The sequence below is a fragment of the Balaenoptera ricei genome, chromosome 1, assembly GCF_028023285.1.
Source record: "Balaenoptera ricei isolate mBalRic1 chromosome 1, mBalRic1.hap2, whole genome shotgun sequence".
In the NCBI taxonomy this organism is placed as follows: domain Eukaryota; kingdom Metazoa; phylum Chordata; class Mammalia; order Artiodactyla; family Balaenopteridae; genus Balaenoptera; species Balaenoptera ricei.
In genome coordinates, this window is record NC_082639.1 from 2,184,003 (window position 1) to 2,207,995 (window position 23,993).

The window sequence follows — 23,993 nt, forward strand, 5'->3', positions numbered from 1 at the left end:
CAGCACAGGCCCTGGGGTCCACGGCTGTGAGGTCCCTCTGTTTACAGTGACAAGCCTGGTCAAGAGGATGTTGGGGGCAGGAGGGAGGGGGAGGGACAGAGAGTGGAGGAACGGGAGGAGGGGAGGGGACAACCCGGGGCCCACCCCCCAGGCACAGCACCCCCGCGCCCACTGCCATCTGTAGACTGGCGACCTGGGGCCTGGCCCACAGCGGTTGGGTCGAGGGCCCTGGAGGCCCCAGGAGCAGCGGGAGGGGCTGGGCTGCTGTCTCCAGGTCATGGAGACATGGACACCCCTGCTCCCAGCTTGCTCTTCCCGGCCCTCGGGAGTGGCATGAAGCCCGTGGCCGCCGGGGGACCTGGACCCCACCAACTAACCAGGGCGCTTCCCGGAAGCGTGAACGCGCGCACGTCACTGCGTACAGGCAGCTCGGGGGACTCTGCACAACGCCACTCTGGCAGGACATGAAACCAGTTGCCTGGAGAGAGACCGACCACAGTGGTGGACAATATCTGGCAAAGCAGAGGGTGTCTGGGCCCTTCCGTCGTAAATATTTACCCTTTCCCCGGGCTACGTGCTGCTCCTCCCCGCCACCGGGAAGACGGGCCAGCTGGGCCCATCTGCCGCCCTCTCCAGCATCCCCTGAAGTTAGTGACCCTTGGAGACAGCGGGTCGGCCTGCAGCCCCCACTGGGCCTGAGAGCCAGCCCTTGCCCCCTGCAGCTCATATGGGACACCTCACATGGGAGAGCTACAGGGGCTCCGGCCACGGCCAGGAGCTGCTTCCTTCAGGGCCAGGTGGACAGGGGGACGTGGCCACCAGGCTGGTGTCCATTCCTCCGCCTTATGCAGCCTCCGCAAAGCCCAGGCCCCAGCGCAGCGGGATCAGGGGGGAAGGGCCTGGTGGGAGCCGTGCTCCAACCATCCTCTCCCTCCCCCCCTTCCTTCCTGCCCCCCAGGGGGCGCGTGGCCCAAGCTCCCCCACCCTGGGGCAGCCTGTACTGGCGGGTTTGTTGGGGAGATGCCCGCTATGGGGAGAGGGGCAGCAAGCCCCCTGACGTCCTCGTCCGGTCTGTCAGGTATCACCTCGCCTGCTCTGAGCCAGGAGAGAGCCCCGTGTCACCCCACATGGCCCTGCCAGGGCCACGCAGCAGGCCCGCCAGCCCAGAAATCAGAAATGGGAGTCACCGTGGCTGCAGGAGAAACGGCGGCTGCCACGGAGCAGCCACGTGTGTGGCCTGGCCCGTGGCTGGTTACATAATCCTCCCCCAGCTGCAATTCAGGCCTGGTGCCCCCGCTCTGCAGTCGGGGGACAGAGGCTCAGACAGGGTCTGACCCCAGAGCGAGGTTTGGCCCACCGTGAGCCCTCGCTTGCTGGCCACCCCCTGGGAGCTCCAGAGAGGAGGGGCCTCCTGTCTGTCCAGGGGAGGGAGGGCGACCCTGAGCTGGTGCAAGGTGGGGTGCGGTCAAATCGTGGGGTACAGAGTGTGCTGCCTCCAAATGCAGCTCCCCAGACCGCAGGGCCCTCAGCTGTCGCACCGACACCGGTGGGTGTGGGCGGGCACAGGAGGGGCCGGCCTCCCGCCCTCGCGGCTGAGATGCAGCCCGGCCCCTCCCCCATCCACGCCCCGGCTGCGGGCCTGGGCCGAGGCGAGGTGCCGGCAGAAGCAGGAGGGTGGCTCGGCAGGCACCAGCGTGCCCTGTGTTTCCCAGAGCACGTGGGATGCTGGGGCCTCTGCGGACACGCTGCTGATAGGCGAGGAGAAGTGACACGGACCAAGGAGGGCTGGACGCTGGTCTGGCCGAGGAGGAGGGAGGGCTGGGGCTCAGGGCGGGCTTCACGGGGAAGCCGGAGCCTCTGTGGGTTACTGAAGGACGGAGAGGAGCAGGCCAGCGACGGAGCCCACAGCCTCGACGGCCACTGGAGGGCCAGCTGGACGAGGCATTTGGGAAACCTTGCACAGCTGGAACGGTGGACTCGGCCACAGGCGTCGTGGGGGCCACACAACACGCTAACGAGGCCGGGGGCCCTCTGGAAGGGGAATGAGGCCGGGACCCCCGCAAGCACTTGGCACTGACCCCAGGAAACGCTGCAGGACGCTGACGGCCGTGAGCACCGAGGCGGGGAGGCAACCTCGCTCACCTGGAGCGAGGACAGCCCAGCAGAGGAAGGCGGAGCCCGGCTGCAGCCCAGAGCCAGGCGGACGGGACGGTGGCCGCCGCGGAGCCAGGGGCCCGCACTGCTCCCGCGGAACTGCGGCGGCCCTGCTGGGTTTCGGGAGGGAGGGTCCCTGACGCCCGAACTGGGCAGTGCAAGGACAGGACCCCAGAGGCCCTCCCGAGCCTTCCCAGGAAACCGCGACCCAGAACACACCCCCCCGCCCCGGGCTGCACACGGCCTCCCCAGCGCCCAGACTCCCCACCAGGAAGCTGAGGTGCCAGCCACCTTGGAAACGCTGTCCCCCGCCCGGCCCAGGCCGGCCTGGAGAAACGGTCTGACAGCCAGTCACAGGGGCCTCCGCAGCACCGCCACCCAGCCCACTCTCCAGCCCAGGGACCACAGGGCTTCTGGTTGCTTCCAAAAGAGCGCCCTTTCACCACAAGTTGGGGGGAGGGGCACGGGAGGGGGGTGGCAGCTGATGTGACCTGATTCCCGTTTAGCAAATCCACCTACATCCACGCGAGTGTGGAAGCTGGGAAGGACAGACTGCAAGATGCACGTCTCTGGGGAAACGATGGTGGTGATTTCTCCTTCTTGTCGGGCGTGGCCCAGCCTCGCCCTCCTGACCCTGGGGCGGGACCTTCGTGGTAGAAGGGCCATCCTTGCCTCCACCTGCCCCATCCTTCCAGCCCACCTCTCACAACCCAAACTCTCCAGACAGCGCCAAGGTCGCCAGCAGGGAGACGGACCGTCACCAGCTGAGAAGCACGCTGAGACGTAACTGCCCCGTCTCTCTCCGTTCTGCACGCGTACGAATCGTACCGCAAACGTTTAAAACCAAGGCCGCCGCCCACCCCCGCTCCCTGGGGCAGGCCCAGCAGGTTCACGTCCCGAAGCCCTGGCCGAGAGGCTGGACGGCACACTCCCATCGGGGGCCTCAGCCCTCCTCCCCAAGGACGGAAGCCCCTAATCACCCCCCCACACACCCAGCTTTGCCACCAGGCAGATGCCAGAACCCGAGTCTATAAAAAGAAAAGAGGTAGGCAAAGGCACTCCCCCGTTAGATTGTGAAATAAAATCTTGAGCAGTAAAGGTTTCACACGGGCTTGGGGTCAGATAGCAGCAGCAGCCTCCAGCCAGGACCTCGGCAGGCTGGGCGCCCCGCTTTTCACCCTCTTGCGTGGTCAGTACCTCTCCCTGCAGGGTCCCCTCCTCTCCCGTAGAGTCTCCCCCTTCCCCTCAGAGGCCCCCTCCCCACGGGGTCCTCCCCCACCCGCAAGGGCCCCAGGTGGCCGCTGAGCAGGGATGTATGGTCTGGGAATAGCCTCCCAGGCGGCCACACCCCGGGGATGGTGCCAGAGGCCTTGACCTCAGATGCGGGGCTTCCGTGGCGGGGCGGGGCGGGGTGGTGCCTGTGCCCCGAGACCGGACGGCCCGGCCACCCCTTTGCCCGAGTGGTCCACGCTGCTCTGCATGTGAGCCGCCACCCCCCGTGGGACCCGGGGACCCCTGCACGCACCTGCGTTTGTGGCCGACACACCAGGCCTGCCGCCCGCAGCCCGGCCTCCACACGGGCACCGTTTGGCTGAAGGCCTGCACGCAGGGCTGGCGACGGCCCACCAGGGTCAGCTCCCGCTCCGCACACACGTTGGGCCTGGGACACAGACAGACGGTCAGCACCCTTGTCACCAACACCAACCCCCCTGCGTGCTCACCCTCAGGTACCCAGCCGTCCAGACCCGAGGCCAGGCCCCGTGGCAGGGCACCCAGCCCGGTGCCCGCCCCAGGCCTGCACTGGCCTGGCCTCGAGGGCGCAGATGCTCCGGGAAAAAGGAAGGGCTCACAGGGCCACGTCTGACCCTCCCCCTCATATGGGCCACGCCGCCCAGAGCATCCCTCCAACCCTCCCAAGACCCCAAAGCGTAGAGGCCACTGCCCCGCAAATAGGGGAAGTGGCGGTCCTGGGAACAGTGACGACTTGACCCTGAGTCCGTCTGACTCCGACCCTGGCGTTCTCTAGCCCCGACTCTCCCTGCTTCCGAGACGCCCCAAGCTGGGGCACAAGCATGAGACACACAAGCCAGGGGACCTCCCTGAGCCTCGGGTGCCCCCCTGGAAGGTGAGGACTCACGGCACTGCCCTTGCAGGTGGTCGTGAGGGTTCAGAGCCGGCACGGAAAAGGCTCCTGTCGGCCAGGGCAGGTGATCTCGTAGGTGCCTCCGGGAGAGACAGGCCCAGGAGAAACTGACATTTGCAAACCGAGATCAGGCCCAAGTGAACTGCTGCAGTTGCAGCATCATGTCTGCTCCAAACTCTCATCCACCCCTCTGCCCAGCACGCAGACATCAAGTCTCCGCTCTCTTCCCGCGGGGGCAGGGAGGAGAGGATGAAGGGAGGGGAGGGCTTAGGCCCGATGGCCTCTGAGCCTCCCGGCTGCAGGGCCTGGCCTGGACCCTGAAATAGCCCCCCGAGCCGTGGGTGGCCTGTGAGGATGGAGGCGACACATTCCGAGGACAGTTACAAACACAGGCTCTGGAGCCGACAGCCCAGGCCTGGGGCCCCTACGCAGCCTGAGGAAGGTTACTGACCCTCTCTGCACCTCGGCCTCAGCATCTATAAAGGGGGCAGCAGGTGCCTCAAGGGCTCCTGACACAAGATCACGCGCGTCTGGAATCTGGCACATCCCTGGCTCAGAGAAAGCCCCTGTGTCTCTGGGTCACAAGGCCCCACGTCCCCTGGGATGTCACCACCGTTCGCGTACATATGCCGACCCAGCTCAGCGCACCGGATGCCTTGTCAGGGCCTTGGGGAGGGGATGCCATGGCTCACAGGGGCCCCTCATCTCAGGGGGCTGCGGGAGGAGCCGGTCTGGCCACTGGGTCAGCAGGAGAACCGCCCCGCACGGAGCTTGGGAAGTTGGCGCCTGGCAGAAAACCCCAGAGCGGGGGCAGGTGCTCTCCTCTGAAGGGCCCCCTCCTTCCTGGACCCCTCAGACCTCAGCCACGTGGGCCGCCGCTAACCAGCGGGATGACCACGGCGAGGCCACACAGCAGCCTTCCCGGTACATGTGCTCTGGTCACTCTCCCGTCCGCTGCCCTCCCTGTCCCCGCCCCCCCCAAGGCACCTGCGTGACTCTGGTCCCCCAGGCCTGCAGGGCTGCCTGGCTTCCAGGATGGCAGGTTTTCCCTCTGGCTGCACCTCGCTCTCCACATCCCTGAAAATGCTCTCCACATCCCTGAAAACGGTTAAAGGGAGGAGGGGCAAGCGCTGGAATGATTTTCTCCTCTGGGAAGTTTCCGGCACCTCAGAAGCACAGGCATAGCTGGCTTTTCCATTTGGAAGGAGGGAGGAAGTGGGATGGGGGAGGGAGAGGCGAGGAGGAAACAAAGAGGCCAGTCGGACGAGGGCACAGAAGAGACCCCTGACGTGCAGCAGGAGTCACTGCTCGGGCCCCTCTGTTCCTGAAGTTGGATCCTGCTGCCCATCTGTGGGGAGGGAAGGCAATTCCCCAGCTACAAAGTGAACACAGCTTGGGCGGAGGGGGTACTCATCCCAGCTGTCAGGCCACCTACTCCCCGGGGCAGAGCGGGGCTCCTGGAGGCTGGCGGCCTTCGCCTGGAGCTGGAGGTGAGGGTGGGCATGAGAAGCGTCCCTCCAGGGTGGGCGGTTCCTGGGCCCACAAGGCACCAGGGTGAGGATGGGGAACACCAGGGCAGGGAAGCGGGGCAGCTGGCCTTGCGCGGCTGGGGACGCCTGGCTGCACACACCGTCTGGTCCAGGAAAGGGGCTGCGTTGCTGAGCAGCGTCTCCGTCACGTCTGTTTTTACAGCCTCCGTTTTTACCCCCACGGATGGCCTCCGAACACACGTTTCCCTGGTCTGGGTGCAGGGAGCATGTGGAGAAGCTCGGGGCTCTGGGGTTGGGTGAGCCCAGGTCCAGCCCCGGGGTCCCAGGGATGCCGTGACGCAGGCAGATCACTCTTGGACACCCGGGTCTCCCCACCAGACAAATGGACAATTGATCACAGTGTCAAGCACGTGCCCAGCAGCAAACGCAGGGCCTGGCATGAGGCAGCTGGCCGTAGGTGTGTTCCTTCCCTGCCCTTTCCCTCCATCCATCACAGCCTCAGCCCCAGGAGAGACGGGGAAGCAGGACCCAGATACTGGGAGTTGCCCACAGGCCACTGAAAGTACAGTTCAGCTTTCAAACTCCCTGACCGGTGAGCAGGGGCCTTTGAATGGCCAGAGGAAACCTCAGCCTCAGCCTCAGCGAATGGGGGCCATTCCAACTCTCAGGGCCAGTGGGTCCAAGGGTTACTTGCAAGCAGGGACTTGAGCTTGGAGGGCCTGTACCTCTCTGGATGGGAGGGGCCACTGTAATGAACTGATTGCAAAGCACTAGCCACTGTCCTAGCACAGCTGCCCAGAGGACTCCGGCCCAGGGGGAAGCCGTGCTGTGAGCAGATGTCTCCTCCGAGCTCTGCAGCCTCAGACTCAGGTTGGTCAGAGCTCCCTGTGCCCACACGCTGCTCCCACAGCCCTGCGTTGACCAGCCCCACACAGAGTCAGCAGTCAGTCCAGGCCCCAGGGAGAAAGGCCAGCACCCTTCCACGGCAGCAGAGACTCATTTCAGAGATGCAGGTAAATAAATAAATAAGTAAGCGTTGGCTGGTTTGGAATCTGGACACGCGGGCCAGCAGGAGCCAAAGGACCAGCCACATCACCCCCGCGTCCCAGCTGCCGGGACCCCAGAGCCCCTGGGGCTGCCAGGCAGCGGGAGCCCCCGTAGAGCACCCTCCCCCTTTGCCTCCCCACAGGCCCACCACGGAGGTTTTAAGCCGGCCAGAGAGGGTGGGGCTGCCCGTGAAGGGAAGGGCAGCACAGGGGACGGGATCTTCGAGGAAAAGGACTTCCTGGGACCCTCACTGCTCTCCGGGCCCCCTCCCCTGTCCCTCTGGGGTGCGGGAAGCAAAGAGGCAACTCTGGCACCTCCAGGAGTCCGCCGGCTCCCGCCTCCTTTCTGCACAGAACAAGCTGCGGAATGGGCCCGTTCACAAGGTTTTTCGGGGGTCTAGCAGCTAGAGCTAGCAGCCCCCCACTTGTTCAGCCAGCCAGCAGTGCCCACTGCGGCCCCACCACAGGTCCAGGCGGGTGGCAGGTGCTTACAGACAGGAGTGGGAAGGTGTGCTCACAGGCGGCACGGAACTCAACACGAGGAGGGCATCAGAAAGTGGAGGGACGACACCCCAGGACGAGAAATAGGGCCACAGTCCCCCAGAGGGCAGGTGGGAGGCACCCCAGGAGGAGGAGCAGGAGCCTTGAAGGATCTGAAAAGCGGGGGGGAGGAGGCTTTGGAGAAAGCAAGCAGCAGGAAGGCTGACCTCTCCTGCGATCCTCCAGCGGCTGGTGGAAAGCCCTCCCCAGGCTGGCTAGTGGCCTCCCAGAGCCCTGGGTGAGCGGGCAGACCTCAGGGGACAGGCTCACTCCCGGGGGCCAGGAAGGGCGATCTGTGGTCCCCACAAGCGCACTGGGGCAGAAGCCCCTCTTAGGGGCAGAGCCCTCCATCCCCAACGTCCTCACCGGCTGAGCAGCTGTCCACCCGGACCAGCACCCTGGGATTCCCGGGAGCCTGGGCCTCTGGACATCCCCGGCCAACCGTGTGAGGAACAGGCAGGCTGAGCGACCAAGTGCCCCGTGAGAATCCCTCCTGAGGCCACAGCTTCCCTTGGACAAACTAAACTCACTGGGATCACAGCAAGGAGCGATGTTGGGCAGAAGTCACACGGAGAGGCGGGCCTCGGGGCCCCAGACCACGTTCCTCTGAAAAGGCCACGAGGAGCTCTTTCTTCTTGGAGTAAAGCAAGACCCAGGGCCCAGGGGGCGTGGACTTGTCCCTTCTGCAGCTCTGCCTGGAAGTCTGTCCTTTCCTCCTGTATGGCCAGGTGCACGGGGCCCTTGGGGCGAGCCCTGCACAGGAAGCCCCAGCCCCGGCCTGGGCCCCTCGCTGCCCCTCTGCAGCCCCTCAGCAGCCTTGCCAAGCTCTGCGGGCCCCAGGCCCAGCACCCTGCGGGAGCGCGGGGATGGGGGCTGCCAGCAGGCTCTCCCCCACCCCCCTCCTCCAGACCGGCTCATTTCGCACCAGTTTTCCTTTGAGGCCAACACAAGGATCGATTTGCTGTTTAAAAGAGACCGCTAAACAGCCCACTGGGGAATCATCTTTCAAAATTAAATTCATCTTGACTGGCTCCCTGACCCTCTCTTCCTGCCCGTTCTGGTACTGAATGCCTTCTCCTGTCTCCCAGGCCCAAAGCCCACGTGTTTCACACATAAACCAAGCCCAAGCAGCCCCCTGTCGGGCACAGCCCCCAGGCCCCAGGAGACAGGCTTTGGAAGGAAGTGGGCACAGGCTGCTTCCTCTCGCCCTTCTCCAAGCTCCCTGGCCGGACCCTGCCCAGATTCCCTCACCTCGGCAGGATGCAGGTTCCACCCAGCCTGCAAACCCACGATGCAGAGTTAAGACAGAGGAGGAAGGGGAAGGCGAGAGGCCGGGTGGTCCTGCCACGGAAGCGCCCCCAGACCCAACCCCTGACCCTTGTCTCTTAACCTCCCCCTCCCCAGTTAAGGCAAAGAGCCCCGTGTTCTCAGGGCTCCGGGGCTCCGGACGTCCCGCCAGCCCTCCCGCTCCCGCTCCCGCTCCTCACATGCCGGGCTGCAGGCGGAACAGGGCGCCGGCGCCCGCTGACACGACGGGGAGAAGCAGCAGCACCAGGGCCAGGGCCACCGCGCGCCCCGCCGCCCCCGCCTCCGGAAGGAAAGGCATCGTGCCCGCCGCGCCGCGCCGGTCCCTCCTCCGGTCCCCGGCTCACAGGCGGCCCAGGCGGGCGCTCGGAGCCGCCGTCTCCACGTGCGCCATGGCCCGGGGGGCGCACGGGGCGCAGCCACAGGTGCCGCGCCGGGTCCAGCCGAGCGTGAGGTCGCCTCAGGTGGCGAGGGTCCGGCTTCCTGCCCGCGCTCGAGGGCAGCTCAGAGTGCTGCGCGCCTGGGTGAGCCCCGCCAGACACCCGCCCCGGCGCGGAAAGCCCAGTGTGCGCCGAGCCCCGCGCGGGAGAGGCCGGCCCGCCGTCACCACGCCCCCTGCCCCGACCCCGGCCCCGACTCCGCCCACAGCCCGGCCCGACCGGACCCCGCCCACCCCGACCTCGCCCCGCCCCCGGCTCGCCCCCAGGCCCGGACCCCGGCCCACAGCCCGTCCCCGCGCAGACGCTCCACTCCCGGCCCTGCCCCTCCCCGGCTGCCAGCCCCGCCCACAGCCCCGCCCACACCCCCGCTTGGGTCCTCAGCCCCGGCGCCCCATCCACCCACCCACGGCTGCCCCGTTCGCGCTCCCGGCTCCTCTCCGGCTGAAAGTCCCAGGTCCCGTGCGACAGGAGTGACCAAGGGGCGGGGCACCAGAGGTCGCGCCCCTCACCCCCTGCTAAGGCAGTCCTCCGTGACGCCAGACCCCACACCCCCGTCATCCTACGGGGGGGTGGCGGGGGTCTCTGTCAGGCCAGCCCTGCTGCCACCCTGCTGTACAAATGGGGAAACTGAGGTCCGGGTGGGAGCAGCACCCCTAGTCACCCCTTGTAAACTGCAGATCCGGGAACTGAACAAGGCGGGCTGGCTCTGCGGAACTTGACTCAATCTGTCAATCTAAGAAAACCGCTGGATCACGCGCGGAGAGCAGACGGAGGTCCGCAAGTCCGATGGCCCCTCGGGGGTGTCCCAGTCAACACATCCAGACGTTTGGTTTTTCACGTTCTGCAGACTGGACGCCCAAGGTCAAGGCGCTGACTGGCCTGCAGGCGCTGCCTCCTGGTGTGTGCTCGCCTGGTGGGCCTGGGAGATGGACAGAGACCACAGCACTGGTGTCTCTTACTCGTCTCATAGGGCACCAGGCCTATAGGATCAGGGCCCCACCCTTATGACCTCATGTAACCTTAGCCATCTCCTTAAAGGCCCATCTCCAAATACGCTGGGGGTACGGGCGTCAACGTATGAATTTGGTGGGAGACACAATTCTGTCCACAGCAGGGTGATTTCACCATCTTCTGAAACTCCAAACACAGGTTGACTCCCCTGCTCAGTGATGCCCCAACATGATCCGGTGTGCCCACCCTCTCAATCACCCCTCAGCCCCCCACTGGGCTCCCAAAAGCAGGGCTGGCCCATGCTCCTCCTGGTCTCCCAAGGGCCTGCCCTAAGAGAGCCCAAGAGTGCCTGTGTGAGTGCGGGGCCCTGCCCTGGGGTGCAAGTCCCCCCCAACCCTGAGAGCTTCCCAGAGGTCCACCTGCTGCCCATCTTTAAAGACCTGACCCCTTCCCCTCCAGAGCTGCGCTTGGCACGAAATGGGTGCTGGGTACACGTGCACTGGATGAGTGAGTGAGCAGCTTAAAATGTTCACCACCTTCTCCGGGACTCCTGCCCGGTCCCCCAACGTGGGCCGAGGGGACCCCATTCTTTAGGAACATTCTTCTGCTTCTTGGAGGGAAAAAGGAAAGGATTCAGATGGGTCCTGTGGGTTAAAATGGAGGCTGCTCGCAGGGAGGAATCAAGGTTTGGTGGGGCCTGAAACGTAAAACGGGGGCCCTCTTGAAGAACAGCTATGTAAGAAGTTATTTTGCTAACTTGACAAAAATGCATGACCTGTGCGCGCATTCCATCCCCTCTCCTGGCCCTAACTTGGAAGGGCCCCTGAAGCATAAACGTTTTTGGCACCACCGTAATCCACCTCTACCCACCCGGCACCAAGTTCAGCTGTCAGGTGAATCGTCCTAAGGCAGGTGCCAGGTGGGCAGGCAGGTGGGAAGAGGGTGGGCACTTCCTGCTGGGCGTCCCTATTCCTAGGACACCTACCACACCCCACACACTCGGGAGGGCTCAGGCTCAGGTGTGGATGCGTGAACCCACAGCACAGAGGTCATCTCCCCAAACAAAGCCCCACCCGCGCAGGCTGTCTGGCACCCCTGATGCTCTCCCGGCACCCCTGCCCGTCTCCTCCCCAGTCTGAACCCTGAGGGCATGGGAACCGTCAAGCATCCGACCGACCGTTTAACTTCCAGGGTGTGTTGCTGCCCAGGCCACCAACATGCCATGAGGGGGTGCTTAGATTTTATATTTGAAACAAGTAATCAAACAGTACACATGTGTTTAATACACTTTTTTAAAATAAATTTATCTATTTTATTTATTTATTATTTTTGGCTGCGTTGGGTCTTCATTGCTGCGCGCAGGCTTTTCTCTAGTTGCACAAGTGGGGGCTACTCTTCATTGTGGTGCGCGGGCTTCTCACTGCGGCGGCTTCTCTTGTTGCGGAGCAGGGGCTCTAGGTGCGCGGGCTTCAGTAGTTGTGGCTTGTGGGCTCAGTAGTTGTGGCTTGTGGGCTCAGTTGTTGTGGCACACGGGCTTAGTTGCTCCGCGGCATGTGGGCTCTTCCTGGACCAGGGCTCAAACCCGTGTCCCCTGCACTGTCAGGCGGATTCCTAACCACTGCGCCACAGGGAAGCCCATTTAATACACTTTCTCTTTTTTTTTTTAAATTTATTTCTTTATTTTTGGCTGTGTTGGGTCTTCGTTTCTGTGCGAGGGCTTTCTCTAGTTGCGGCAAGCAGGGGCCACTCTTCATCGCGGTGCGCGGGCCTCTCACTATCGCGGCCTCTCTTGTTGCGGAGCACAGGCTCCAGACGCACAGGCTCAGTAGCTGTGGCTCACAGGCCTAGCTGCTCTGCGGCATGTGGGATCTTCCCAGACCAGGGCTCGAACCTGTGTCCCCTGCATTGGCAGGCAGATTCTCAACCACTGCGCCACCAGGGAAGTCCCTTAATACACTTTCATAAGTGGATTTAACTCAGACAACTTTTCTAGTAACCCAATGCAATAAACATTCCCTGAGAATTCTCTATCTTTGTCCATTTTCATTATAAAGTGACAGTTTGGGGCTTCCCTGGTGTAATTAAGCTGAGGATGTTGGGCTGAAATCATCCTGGACTTAACCCTCAACCCAATGACAGGTGTCCTCATGAGAGAAGGAGAAGGAGATTTGAGACACAGGGGGACACAGGGGAGGCCACGTGGCCACACGGATACAGGATGAGAGGGATGCACCCACAAGCCAAGGGACGCAGGACACAGCCAGCCACCACGAGAAGCTGAGGGAGGAGCACAGAACAGAGGGGACCAGCCCTGCCACTCTTCATCTCAGCCTTCTGGCCTCCGGACTGTGAGACAGTAGGTTTCTGTTGTTTTAACCACCCAGACTGTGGTCATTTCTCACAGCAGCTACAGGGCAAGCCAGCGCTGACACCAGAGGCCCACAGAGGAGGTGGCCACGCACTAGGGATGCCGGAGGGCCCCCGCCCCAGCCCAGTCGTCTCAGCAGCACCCGTCCTCGGGGCAGACAGAGGCTTCTCCGGAAGCCGAGTCTGGGAGACGCGGGACTTTGTTGCAGGACACATTTTCCATGGTGCAGTCCGTGCATTTCTCGGGAACAAGACAATACGTGTCCCCCTTCCTGTCCTCCCTCCGCTGCCAGGTCAACCAGGACCAGGACAGATGCCCCAGTCCTAGGCAATGTCCTTTCCAAGATCTCCTGTCCCCTATCCTACCCTGGTGTCCCCCAGTGACCCCCCTGAGCCAGGGAAGCACATCCGTGCAGCCAGAACTTCTGCCAGGTCCCACCATCACAGCGCGGCTGCAGCTCCCGCCAGGTGGGGACAGAGCACTCGGGGCACCTGGGCTCAGCAAGGTGGGCAGCAGGGTTGGGGCAGAGCAAGACTGTCCACCTGTTCGAGTGCAGGATGTAATGAAAGTTACCATGGAAACAACTCAGCCTTTAGAAACTGCAGAAGCACCGTGTCCGTCCTGTCTCCCCACATCCAGCTCTTGTGCCTTAAAGCCAGGAGGTTTGGAAGCCCACCCTCTTCCCCGCAAGGTCACAGCCGCCCCCCATCCCGTCTGCTGGGAGGGGTGTTTCTTTGTTGAAGGAGACCCGCCAAAGTCAAAGATCAAGGGCAGTCTCTACACTACACCACACGGCAGCTCTTACACGGGTCCCTGGGGCCAGGACAGCCACCAAGCACTGTCCAGCCTCAGGCGCAGCCCTGGGACCGGCTGAGTCTGCAGCCTGCTTCCCTCCGGGAGGGAGAGGCCTCGCCCAGAAGGCAGCTGTCTCTGCGAGGTGAGTCTGGCCCACGGAATATTCCCCGGGCTCTGCCTTAACCTCCAGCCTGGTGCACCCAGAGCCCCGGCAGCTCTGAGGTCCCACCCGTGCGGTTCCCGTGGGCTGTGCCTGGCCCTGAGGCCCCCCGACCCCCATGTCCATCAGAGGCAGATGGCAGAGATGGGACCCATGGATTTGGTAAAACGCTAAGCACAACATCTGGAAGTTTAGCTAAAATAAGAATCCACACCTCCCAGCTGAGACTTTGAAGCCTTCCGCCCGCCCCACGGGACGGGAAGATTATCTTCACCTCCTGCTTACAGACGCCCCACCCGGCTCCGGGCTCTGGTTTGAAGGCCCCGTGTGGACGATTCTGCCACCTGCCGGTGGGAGTGGGAACAACCTTTCAAAAGCCCCAAGAAAGAAGCATCGCAAACTCAGGGGGACCCAGGTCAGGGGAAGCCACAGCCAGACCCGGCAGTAGCCCCCGTCCTCCCCCACGACCAAGGCGCGCCTGTGGGCGGCGCCGAGTACCATTTGAGGCCCCTCGTTGTTTGCACGTGTATACCCCTCTCTCACGGGGAAAATTGTGTTCCCTCCCAAGGCACACTCAAGTCCTAACCACCATCATTCCATATGCGTGGACGTGGTCTTATTTGGAGGTGGGGTCTTTGCAGGTGTCACTGGGTTAAGGTGAGGACATCAGGGACTTCCCTGGTGGTCCAGTGGTGAAGACTCCATGCTCCCAATGCAGGGGGCCTAGGTTCGATCCCTGGTCAGGGAACTAGATCCCACATGCATGCCGCAACTAAGAGTTCACATGCCACAACTAAGGAGCTGGTGTGGCACAACTAAGCAGCCCGCCTGCCACAACTAAGACCCAGTGCAACCAAATAAATAAATTAAAAAATATTAAAAAAAAAAAAAGATGAGGACAGCAGGGTGGGCCTGAGTCCAACATGAAGAGGAGACAGAGTCACAGGGAGAAGACAGCCACGTGGAGACAGAGGCGGGGATTGGGGTGACGTGGCCACAAGCCCAGGAATGCCCAGGACTGCCGGCAACCGCCAGAGGCTGGAAGAGGCAGGAGAGTTTCCCCTACAGGTTTCAGGGGGAGTGCGGCCCTGCAGACACCTTGACCTTGGACTTCTGGCCTCCAGACTGTGAGAGGACAAATTTCTGCTGTTGAAGGCTCCCGGTCTGTGGCACTTTGGGACGCAGCCCCAGGAAACGAGCACAACACCCAGCGCCGTGCGTCAGCGAGCAGATGCTCAGTTCTCTGCCTGGTTATCTCTTGAGTCTGTGGACCTGCAGTTTACCTGCCCCGCCCCCTCCACACCCACTAAAGGCTCAGGCACCCGGCAGCATCCCTTCCCAGGTGCCGAGACCATCCGGACTCGCTGTGAACAGGCTGATCTGGTTTTTTGAAACCCTGAAGGAATGTATCCCTGACATGTTTGATGTTCTTTGTCCTGACAAGATATAAAACCGTGCTGAAACCCTGCTTCTCCAGAGTAGTTCCTCAGAGTTATCTGAGAGGCTGGCTTCTGGGCTACAGTCCTCAGCTTGGCTCAGATAAAACTCTTTTCTATTCCTATATTAGATTTAAAAAAATTTTTTACTGGAGTATAGTTGATTTACAATGTTGTGCTAGTTTCAGGGGTACAGCAAAGTGAATCAGTTATACATCTACACATATCCACTCTTTTTTAGATTCTTCTCCCATATATATCATTACAGAGTATTGAGTAGAGTTCCCTGTGCTGTACAGTAGGTTTTATTAGTTATCTATTTAATACATAGTAGTGTGTATTTGTCAGTCCCGGTCTCCCACTTTATCCCCCTCCCTGGCTTTCCCCCCTGGTAACTATAAATTTGTTTTCTAATACATCCGTGACTCTACTTTTGTTTTGTTAAGTAAGTTCATCTGTACCATTCTTTTTAGATTCCACATATAAGCGATATCATATGATACTTGTCTTTCTCTGTCGATCCCTATATTAGATTGTTTACTGATTATTTTCATCAACGCTCTAATTGCCTCGAGGGGCAACGGCAGTCACATCCTCTTGATGACCTTCTCCCGGTCGCCAGACCCCGTCGGATCCACTGCCGCCTCTGCCAGGCCGGAAACTGGACTCAGGGCCCACCCCGCTGGCCCGGCTGGGAGACACTCCTGCACGTCCTGCTGGGCACGCCAAGAGCAGGCGCCAGGCCCTGACCGCCTTTCCCGGGGCCGCTGGTCAGAGAGCGACCTTGAGGGGCGACACCAAGCTTGTTCACAGGCCCCCGGTTCCCCTCTTGTGATGCGGCCACCGTGGGCAGCATCCTCCAGACACCCGCTGGCACTCTGGACGTTGCTCCCCTGTGAACAACGGTCCTCTGCCTCTGACCCGGGCTCGTGCGCCTTCCGCAGCATCCCTGAAACCGCGGCGGGCCAGCCCGTTAGCTCCCAAGTGGGGCGACATCCGTGACCCCTATGAATACTCCCTCGTAGGATCTTGGCCTCCCCTTTCCCCCTTGCCTTTGACCACAGCTACCCGGCAAACCCCCAGTCTTGACCAGTCTAGCTACTGGTTCCTCCCACTCCCACCAGCTGCCAGGTGGAAGGCTCCACTGCGAACCTGCCTGAGGTCTCCCTGAAGCCCAGTGGTCCCCACACCTGCCCTCATCAGCTTCCCTGCTCATCACTGCTACTCTGAACCAAGCGTCTTCACCCAAATTCCCGGCTCCATCTTCCCAACCCCCCCCCCCCCCGAAGAAAGCAGATGTCCCAGAACCTCTCAGGGCCCCCTCCTCCCCCACTGCATCCGCGTCCCACCCCCCACCTGTCCATAACCGTCCTCAGCTCTCGCCATCTGTCCCTAAGCAGATGGGGTCCTCCTGCCCTAAGCGAGCCCCGACCCCTGGGCTCCAGGTTCCAGCCCCTCAGCTTCTGCCAGGAGCCGGGTCCATTCATGGGCCCTTGTCCCGTTCCTCACTCCCGTCCTTGACTTCACGGACACCCACGGGGCACCTGGAGCCAGGGCTGCACGGGGCACGAGGTGGGCCTCTCGGCACGTGTGAGCTGGTCAGAGGCTCATGACAGCCTGGGAGCCAGGTTTCATCATCCCCGCCCTCCAGATGAGGAAAGAGAAGGAGGAAGGTTAAGTACCGGGTTCAGGGCCCTCGGGGGCTGGCCATCCTGCCAAAATGACCAGGCCTCTTCCATCCCCACACCGCTGCCACCTGCCAGCATCACTGCTGTCCCCTTTGTACCCTCCCCACTCCCAGCCTTCAGCCTCACCCCCTGAACTGTGGCCCCCTTCTCATCTCCGCTGAGATGACCCTGATCAAGGTCGCTGTGAAGTCGTGCTGTCATTGCGTCTGAGCATGCGTGAGCACCACGTGGGCTCCCAGCAAATCCAGTGGAGGACGGCTCTCCTCTGTCTGCCCCCAGGAGCCACTGGCACGGGGGCGGGGGTGGGCGCTGGGGCACAGGCTCTGGAATCCAGGGCCCCCGCTCTCTGTAGATGTGTGACCTTCGCAAAGTGACAAGCTCTCTAGGACTGTTTTCTCTTCGGTTGAAGGGGGTAATACGGCGCCCCATGCACGAGCACAGGCAGTATTTGCAATATACCTGGCCCTCAGCAGAGCCTCAGTGAACAGCATGACCACAGTTAGCAACTGACACTGAGGTGGCCCGGGCTGGGCAGGGCGCTGTGCACGTCCCAGGTCTTAACTCACCGACTCCTCCCGACAGCCATGGGAAGCAGGAACTATTATCATCCCCACTCAGTAAAAAAAGGAAACTGAGGCAGACAGAGCATGAGTGTCCAAGTCCAGTGGACAGAAGTAGGGGAGCCTGGATTCAAGCCCCCTCCCTGAGTCCACAGGCCCAGCTGCCATCGCTGAGCCCCTATAATGAGGAGGCTCAGGAGAGGGGTCAGCGGGCACCCCAAGCCCAAATGCCTCAGACTGCCCTTCAGGGGCCCAACTAGGGCCCACCCCACGGGGACCAGCAGAGCAGACTCAGCCAGGGGATGTGGCTGCCAGAGAAGGGGGCTCCCTCTCCCCATGGGGCAGGGCCCCAAGAGGGTGTGACCCTGTCCCTGGTCCCCAGGGGGAGGCAGCAGCTGTCCCCACCCCGCCTCAGCAGGCCAGCGGGGCTAGAAGCACGTTGCTGCCTCTTTTTGCACACCCAGCCCTCTTTGAGACCTTAGTCTTTCCAGGAAGCAAAGTACCAAAGCTATTTCGGTATCTGTGGTACTTTTGTCCCTCCTGTTTCTGTGGCTGCTGAGGTCCAGGTGGAGGGGCGAGAGGGCAGCTGAGGACTTGCTGTGTGCAGAGCTCAGCGCCCTCCCTCGAGGGACATCCTGGGAAGGAAGGCCGGCCACCCTGCAGTTGTTCACAGACCGGGAGGACATCCAAGTCTGCACAAGCCAGGAGGGCTTTGGCTAATCGGCATGGCCGCACCAGCTGGCGGCCTCGAGCACCTGCGCAGAACTCTCCAGACCTGTTTCTGCAACTGCAGCATGTATACAAGAGAGCATTTACAGCTCTGGGCTCTTGTGAAATTCAAAGAATTAAGAAAGGGGTTATAAACCCCAAAGCGCAGTCATACGCCAGGAGCTGGCTTCTCGAAATTGCCTAGCTAATAGGGCACAGAAACACACACACACACACACACACACACACACACACACACACACACAGAGAGAACAGGTTGATCGGCACGCGTGGAGCCGACGATTATATGAAACAGCAAAGAACTAGCAGTGAGGGTAGTTAATGGCAGTGTCTCCTGGGGAGGGGGCTCTAAACTGAGTATTGGAGGATGGACACAGTCGGGGTGAGTCGAGAAGCCTTTCTGGTGGGGGGAGTAATCTGGGGTGTGACTAGAGGCAGTGGAAGGCCAAAGTGACCAACTGGGTGAGGATCACAGGTGCTGACATTTGTAAACTGTCATGGATACAGCCCTTGGGTCTCCAAGACAACGGGTCAAGGTGGATGGAGATGAGGTTGCTCTGTAGTCTGTGGGTGCCAAGACCAGGGAGCCGAGGTCCCTGGCAGGGCCTGCAGCTGCCCAGGGTGCCGCTAGCTGCAGGCAAGATCACTCAGAGCAAGAAAAGATCCAATTCTAGTACCGGGAGGACAAGAGCAGAGGCAGCAACAAGGAATCCTGGTTCGGCCCTTGATGGAGTGACGAGGCCCCGTGCCTCGGTGTCCCCTTCCGTGGAGCAGGGTTGGGAGCTCTGCTCCCTAGGCGCGGGGAGCACGTCTGCATTTAGCACAGCCCTGGGCCCATGTCTCCGTCGCTCCATCCATGAACCCGCGGTCAGAAAGGCGGAGGCGCTCAGGAAAGAGCTCTGCTCCGCGGGCCGCCGCTCCTCCAGTCCCCGAAGCCCGCGCTGCCCCTGCTGTGCAATGTTGACACTCTGCGGGGAGAGCTAGCCCGGGGCGTGGTCACACCGGGCAGCAGGAGGTGCGTCCAGGGAAGTGGTCTCCCCTGGCAGGGTTCCGCATCCAGGGGGCGGTCACCCTGGCCGGGCGGAGTCCCAGTCCAGGGGGCGATCACTCTGGGCAGGAGCCGGGGTCCCATCCCGGAGGTCCGCTACACTTCAGCCGAAGCTGAATACATGGGCGTGGACGTCGTGCCGGAGGTCGGGGATCCAGGACGTCCCCGGCCTCCCGCCGCACCCCGGGGGGTGGGGCGAGCACCCGATTTACCGGGGGAGGAGCGCTCGGCACCTGACTCCCCTCTCCCGTGGGCCCTCCGCATCGCCTTGGCAACCTGCCTGGGCCCCGCCCTTCCCGGACGTGTAAATAGGAAGTGGGCGTGCGCGCGGCGTGCTTTTCCGGCGCAGCGAAGGGCGGGAGCGATTGTGAACGGCGGCGGGCAGGACCAATCGCGGAAGACAGCTGGGGACGATCCAATAGCGAGGGCCGGAGGGGGAGGGAAGGGCGGAGCCTGAGGCGGGGCTGGCGAGGCGGAGCCAATCGCGGCGGGCCTCATTGCGGAGCGGGCCCAGGGGCGGGGCCGAGGGCCCGGCGTAGGCGGCGGCGGTAGCGGCGGTGGCGGCTGAGTCGGGTCCGGTCCGGGGTTGCTCGGTGGCGGGCGCGGCGATGCTGCAGCTGCGGGACTCGGTGGACTCGGCGGGCACAAGCCCCACGGCGCTGCTGGCGGCTGGCGAGGAAGTCGGGCCGGGCGGCAGCGTCGGTGGCGGCTGCGGCGGGGGGCGGCCGGGAATTGGCACTCCGCTGCGACAGACGCTGTGGCCGCTCAATGTCCACGACCCCACGCGCCGCGCCCGCGTCAAGGAGTATTTCGTGTTCCGGGTGAGGCTGGGAGCGGGGGCGGGAGAGGGCGTGGGTGGGCGGGGCGGGCGAGCGGGCGTGACCTGTGACTTCCGCCCCCGGCTCGCCCCGCACGCTCCCAGCAGCCCGGCACCATCGAGCAGGCGGTGGAGGAGATCCGCGTGGTGGTCCGGCCCGTGGAGGACGGCGACATCCAGGGGGTGTGGCTGCTGACCGAGTAAGGGGGTGCGCGCTGGGGAGGGGCCCGGGCACCTGTGCGCCCCGGGCGCCGAAGTGACCGCTGCCGCCCGCAGGGTCGATCACTGGAACAACGAAAAGGAGCGGCTGGTGCTCATCACTGACCAGGCGCTGCTCATCTGCAAATACGACTTCATCAGCCTGCAGTGCCAGCAGGTGGTCAGGGTAGCCTTAAACGCGGTGGACACCATCTCCTACGGAGAATTCCAGTTTCCCCCGAAATCGCTCAACAAGTAAGTGTGTTGAACAGAGAGCCTGGCACCAGGGCCTCCCAGTCAGCCCTTCCGAAACCAGCCTCCAGTGAATGTCTTGCTTCAGCAGCAACAGAGTGTAGAGACAGGTGACTTGTGCCCAGCAGGGTGCGTTAGAAGGAATTCTGGCACAAGAGACAGTTCTTAGTCTTGTAGTAAAATGAACTCAGGGTATGTTAAAATAGGCCCGACGTGGGTATTCTTCAGATAAGAGCCAAACTCAGCATTTTATTCCCGCCAAGAAAGGATTACATCTATCATGTCAAACTCTGTTGTGGTTAATTTTTAAAAGAAAAAGGTAGTGTGTTGCTTTGATTTGCAGATATTACCGAAGGTTAAATTTGGAAACGTTTAATGGCCAGTTTTCAAGAGCTGATCTTCATTTGTTAGGGAGGTTTCTGAAATATGAGAAACCTGGACATCAGTATACTCAGTTGAATTAAACGGTATATTTTAGAGTTTTGATGTAGAGATTTGGGTAGGGAATTCAGGAAGCTAAGATAAGCTCAAAATTTTAACCAACAATAAGATGCTCAGGGAAAAGGATTTAAACTTGCAAAAATATTACTCGTTTAGTTAGCACAACTAAGACAGTGCTTTCAGTTTGTCATATTTTAAAGTGCTGAAAGCTGTCGTTATTAGACACGCCATTCCTGTCCAACCCCACGGGTCCTTCACTGTTGTGAAATGTCATCAGTCTCATCTTTACCGGTGGAACAGCTTTTTAATCTCACACCCACGACTGAGCAGGTGCTCGGGGGCGCCGTGGCCTGCTGTGTGAGGTCTGGTCCCTTTCTTCCCACTCGGTAGGCGAGAAGGTTTTGGGATTCGCATCCAGTGGGACAAGCAGAGCCGCCCGTCCTTCATAAGCAGATGGAACCCCTGGTCCACCAATGTGCCGTACACCACATTCATAGAGCACCCGATGGCCGGCGTGGACGAGAAGACGGCCTCTCTGTGCCAAGTAAGAACACAGACAGCAACAGCAGCGCTGCCGAGTGGGACGGGAATGTTCCAGGCCTGTGCTGCCCAGTACGGTGGCCACATGGGGCTGCTGAGCACTTGAACAGTGGCTAAACAGAGAAAATAAACTTTTTTTTTCCCATACATTTATTATTTTTTTCTTTTTTTGGCTGTATTGGTGCGCGTGGGCTTTCTCTAGTTGCCGCGAGCTGGGGCTACTCTTTACCGTGGTGCGCGAGCTTCTCATCGCGGTGGCTTCTTTTGTTGCGGAGCACGGGCTCTAGGCGTGCAGGCTTCAGTAGTTGTGGCATGTGGGCTCAGTAGTTGCGGTTCGCAGGCTCTAGAGCACAGGCTCAGTAGTTGTGGCGCACGGGCTTAGTTGCTCCACGGCATGTGGGATCTTCCCGGACCAGGGCTCGAACCCGTGTCCCCTGCATTGGCAGGCGGATTCTTAACCACTACGCCACTGAGGAAGCCCCAAATAAACTTTTGGTTTTTAAAAGTTTGTTAACTTACGTCTGAATAGCGCTGTGTAGTTAGCAGCTGCTGGTCAGCGTAGCTCTATGATGGGGTCCTCTGTGGCTGCGATTGTCTTGGAGAAGGGCCCAGAAGGGCTTCAGGGTGTGGCAGGTGACCCCCGCCCATGGTAGAGCTGGGCAGTCTGTGTGCTCAGCAGGAGAGGAGGCCTTGGGATGGTGAGAGCCGGGTCCAGGACTGGCAACAGGCCCCCCACTTGCCAGCTGTGCACCTTGGCCTGCTCACCGCCTGGTGGGTGGTGGGGAGGAGTAGGTGGGTCACTACGGCAAAGCCACGTCGACCGGCAGAGCGAGGCCCGTGAGGACTGGCTGTGGTCAGTCACAGGTGAGCGCAGAGGTGAGGTGTGACGCTTGTAGAGTGACGCGGAGATGAGCCCAAGGGCCGCCGGATGCGTCTGGGTGGGCATCTCTCCAGGGTGGGGACGGGCTGACACAGACGCACGGGGGATCATCTGATCAAGCTCCCTGTCTTATCTCTTTACAGTTGGATGGCTTCAAAGCTCTGTTAATCCAAGCTGTCAAAAAAGCCCAGAAGGAGAGTCCTCTGCCGGGCCAGGCTGGTGGCGTGCTGGTCTTGGAGTGCCCCCTCCTCATCGAGACCTATGTGGGGCTGATGTCCTTCATCAACAACGAGGCTAAGCTGGGCTATTCCATGACCAGAGGCAAAATCGGCTTCTAGACGCCACATGTGCACGCCGGTCTCTTCCCTGGGAGAGCCAGGCCGAAGGGACCCTGGGGGCGGTAGGTCTCTGGCCAGCTCCACTGCCGCTGGCAGGGTCCGAGCCCCTTACCTGTAGGGGTCTGGGCACGATTAGCATAGTCAGATGGACCGTATACTTTAGCTGGATACTGGGCATCTGGTCACGTGAGCTCCAGACAAAGCAGAATGAATCTTGCTGTCACCGTCCTGGCCGGTATCTGCTTCCTAGAACCTCAGTTTCCGTGTCCCCCCGCTGGGGTCTCCATCCGGCTTCCTGTGGTCCCTCCCACCCCAGCCCTGGAGCATGTTAATAATAAACGTTGCGTGATTCCAGTGGAATAGCCCTGTCAGCACCGCAGCTACATAGATTGCTACATCCAGGGAGGTACCCGAGACTCAGTGCCTGTGGTTGTTTACAGTGGGTGTCCAAATTTGTATTTGGAGATTTAATCCACTTTCTTAAAGCTAATTTGAAAGAAGCCAGCAGGCACGAGCTCATCAAGAGAAGGTCTGCCTTGTCAGCTCCTGAGCAGACACTGGCTTTTGTGGAAATATGTGTTCGGCCTAAAGTCACACTTTTTCTAAAATTCATCTATATTGTGTTAATAATACTTATGGCATCTTTCCCAGGCCCAAAAAGGTTTACAGAAAATCATTTTAAGACACGTCATTAGTCTGAGAAAGTCACATTGATAAGTTCTTTGCACACAATTTTATCAACTCTGTTAAGTTTGTATTGTCATATTCATATTTAAAAAGGGAATTGCCTAGTTTGCTCGTAAAGAGTGCACTTTTGAAAAGGAACCCCGTCAGAGTCTCCTGACGCAGCTCGGCCCTGGACACCAGCCCGGGGGAAGTCGTCGTTCCCGTCCACGGCTGAGCGGCCTGCCTGGGAGCGTCTGTTGGTGATTTAACTGCTGGCCCGCCGGTTCCCCCTCCTCATTTCTGACTCTGGCGTGGCTGTGGTCAGCATGGCCGTGATTCGGATGCGGGGGCCTGTCCACATCGAAAGGCTGCCTCACAACTCCGCCTGGGTCCTGAGCCTTTGCTTTCGGTCTTGTAGTAAAGACACTTAAAATCTGAGTTAAAACATTAAAACAGTGGGTGTCATTCCTTTCTTAAAGTTATTAAGATAGGTGCAGCCATCAAGAAAGCGTCCTGTGCAGTGAGAGAGTCTTAGAGCGTGAGCTGCTCTCTGCGCTGGTTTTGAGCCCCTCGCTGTGCGCAGTGAGGGTTCTGTACCCCTCGCTCCCCTCACGGCCCCCAGGGAGCGGTGTGCACTGTCCAGCCTCTACCTAGGGTGACAAACCCTCGTTCCCCCACCGGCCTTCTCAGCCCTGGCCGCCTTCCCGAAGCACCCGGATTGTTCCAGGTGGACAGCCAGAGCGGACGGTCCCTGCGGGGAGCCGACCTTGACCCAGCCGCCCCAGGACCTGCAGCGCCAGCCTCCCTTGGAGGTACAACCCCACCCCGGGTGCTCGGGGCTCCCCTCCTGCTCCAGAACAGGCCCCACGGGACCCGCAGGCCGCTCTCCAAAGCGTTCGGTGACAGAATGGAGGCCCCGAGCAGGGCGGGTCTTGTGTGAGGGGGACTGGCCGCTTGGGGCACAGTTACTTTCCCTAAGACAGTGAGCCCCAAACTTAAAACTGACCT

At 61.1% G+C, this 23,993-nt stretch overlaps 2 protein-coding genes and 1 non-coding gene across 4 annotated transcripts in view; 2 read left to right on the top strand and 1 right to left on the bottom strand.

The window, feature by feature from the left end:
- The window catches only part of MEGF6 (multiple EGF like domains 6), a 100,210-nt gene extending 91,078 nt beyond the window's left edge, over positions 1 to 9,132 (bottom strand). The window contains exons 1-2 of the mRNA XM_059894447.1: positions 8,861 to 9,132; positions 3,680 to 3,814 (exon numbers count right to left, since the gene is read on the bottom strand). Coding sequence (XP_059750430.1) covers positions 3,680 to 3,814; positions 8,861 to 8,979 — 254 coding nt within the window. The 5' untranslated portion in view covers positions 8,980 to 9,132. The remainder of the gene's footprint in view (positions 1 to 3,679; positions 3,815 to 8,860) is intronic.
- A 4,935-nt stretch (positions 9,133 to 14,067) lies between these two features.
- TRNAW-CCA (transfer RNA tryptophan (anticodon CCA)) lies at positions 14,068 to 14,140 on the top strand. The gene has a single exon. It is a non-coding gene; the product is annotated as a tRNA-Trp (tRNA).
- A 5,239-nt stretch (positions 14,141 to 19,379) lies between these two features.
- Positions 19,380 to 23,438, top strand: TPRG1L (tumor protein p63 regulated 1 like). 2 transcript variants are annotated; one of them, XM_059903911.1, is made up of 5 exons: positions 19,380 to 19,674; positions 19,776 to 19,870; positions 19,947 to 20,123; positions 20,952 to 21,105; positions 22,125 to 23,438. In XM_059903911.1, exons 1-5 carry the CDS (start codon positions 19,462 to 19,464, stop codon positions 22,317 to 22,319), a joined length of 834 nt encoding a protein of 277 aa, XP_059759894.1. In that variant the 5' UTR covers positions 19,380 to 19,461; the 3' UTR covers positions 22,320 to 23,438. The 2 variants fall into 2 exon arrangements, with proteins under 2 accessions (XP_059759894.1, XP_059759973.1); XM_059903990.1 differs by having other exon boundaries at positions 19,779 to 19,870.
- Positions 23,439 to 23,993: the final 555 nt, after the last annotated feature.

What these genes read in the sequence shown, in the direction of transcription:
- TPRG1L (XM_059903911.1), top strand. Translation starts at nt 19,462, where the DNA reads ATGCTGCAGCTGCGGGACTCGGTGGACTCGGCGGGCACAAGCCCCACG. An exon ending in AGGAGTATTTCGTGTTCCGG is followed by an intron (nt 19,675 to 19,775) that starts GTGAGGCTGGGA and finishes GCACGCTCCCAG; the next exon opens with CAGCCCGGCACCATCGAGCA. An exon ending in CCCCCGAAATCGCTCAACAA is followed by an intron (nt 20,124 to 20,951) that starts GTAAGTGTGTTG and finishes CCCACTCGGTAG; the next exon opens with GCGAGAAGGTTTTGGGATTC.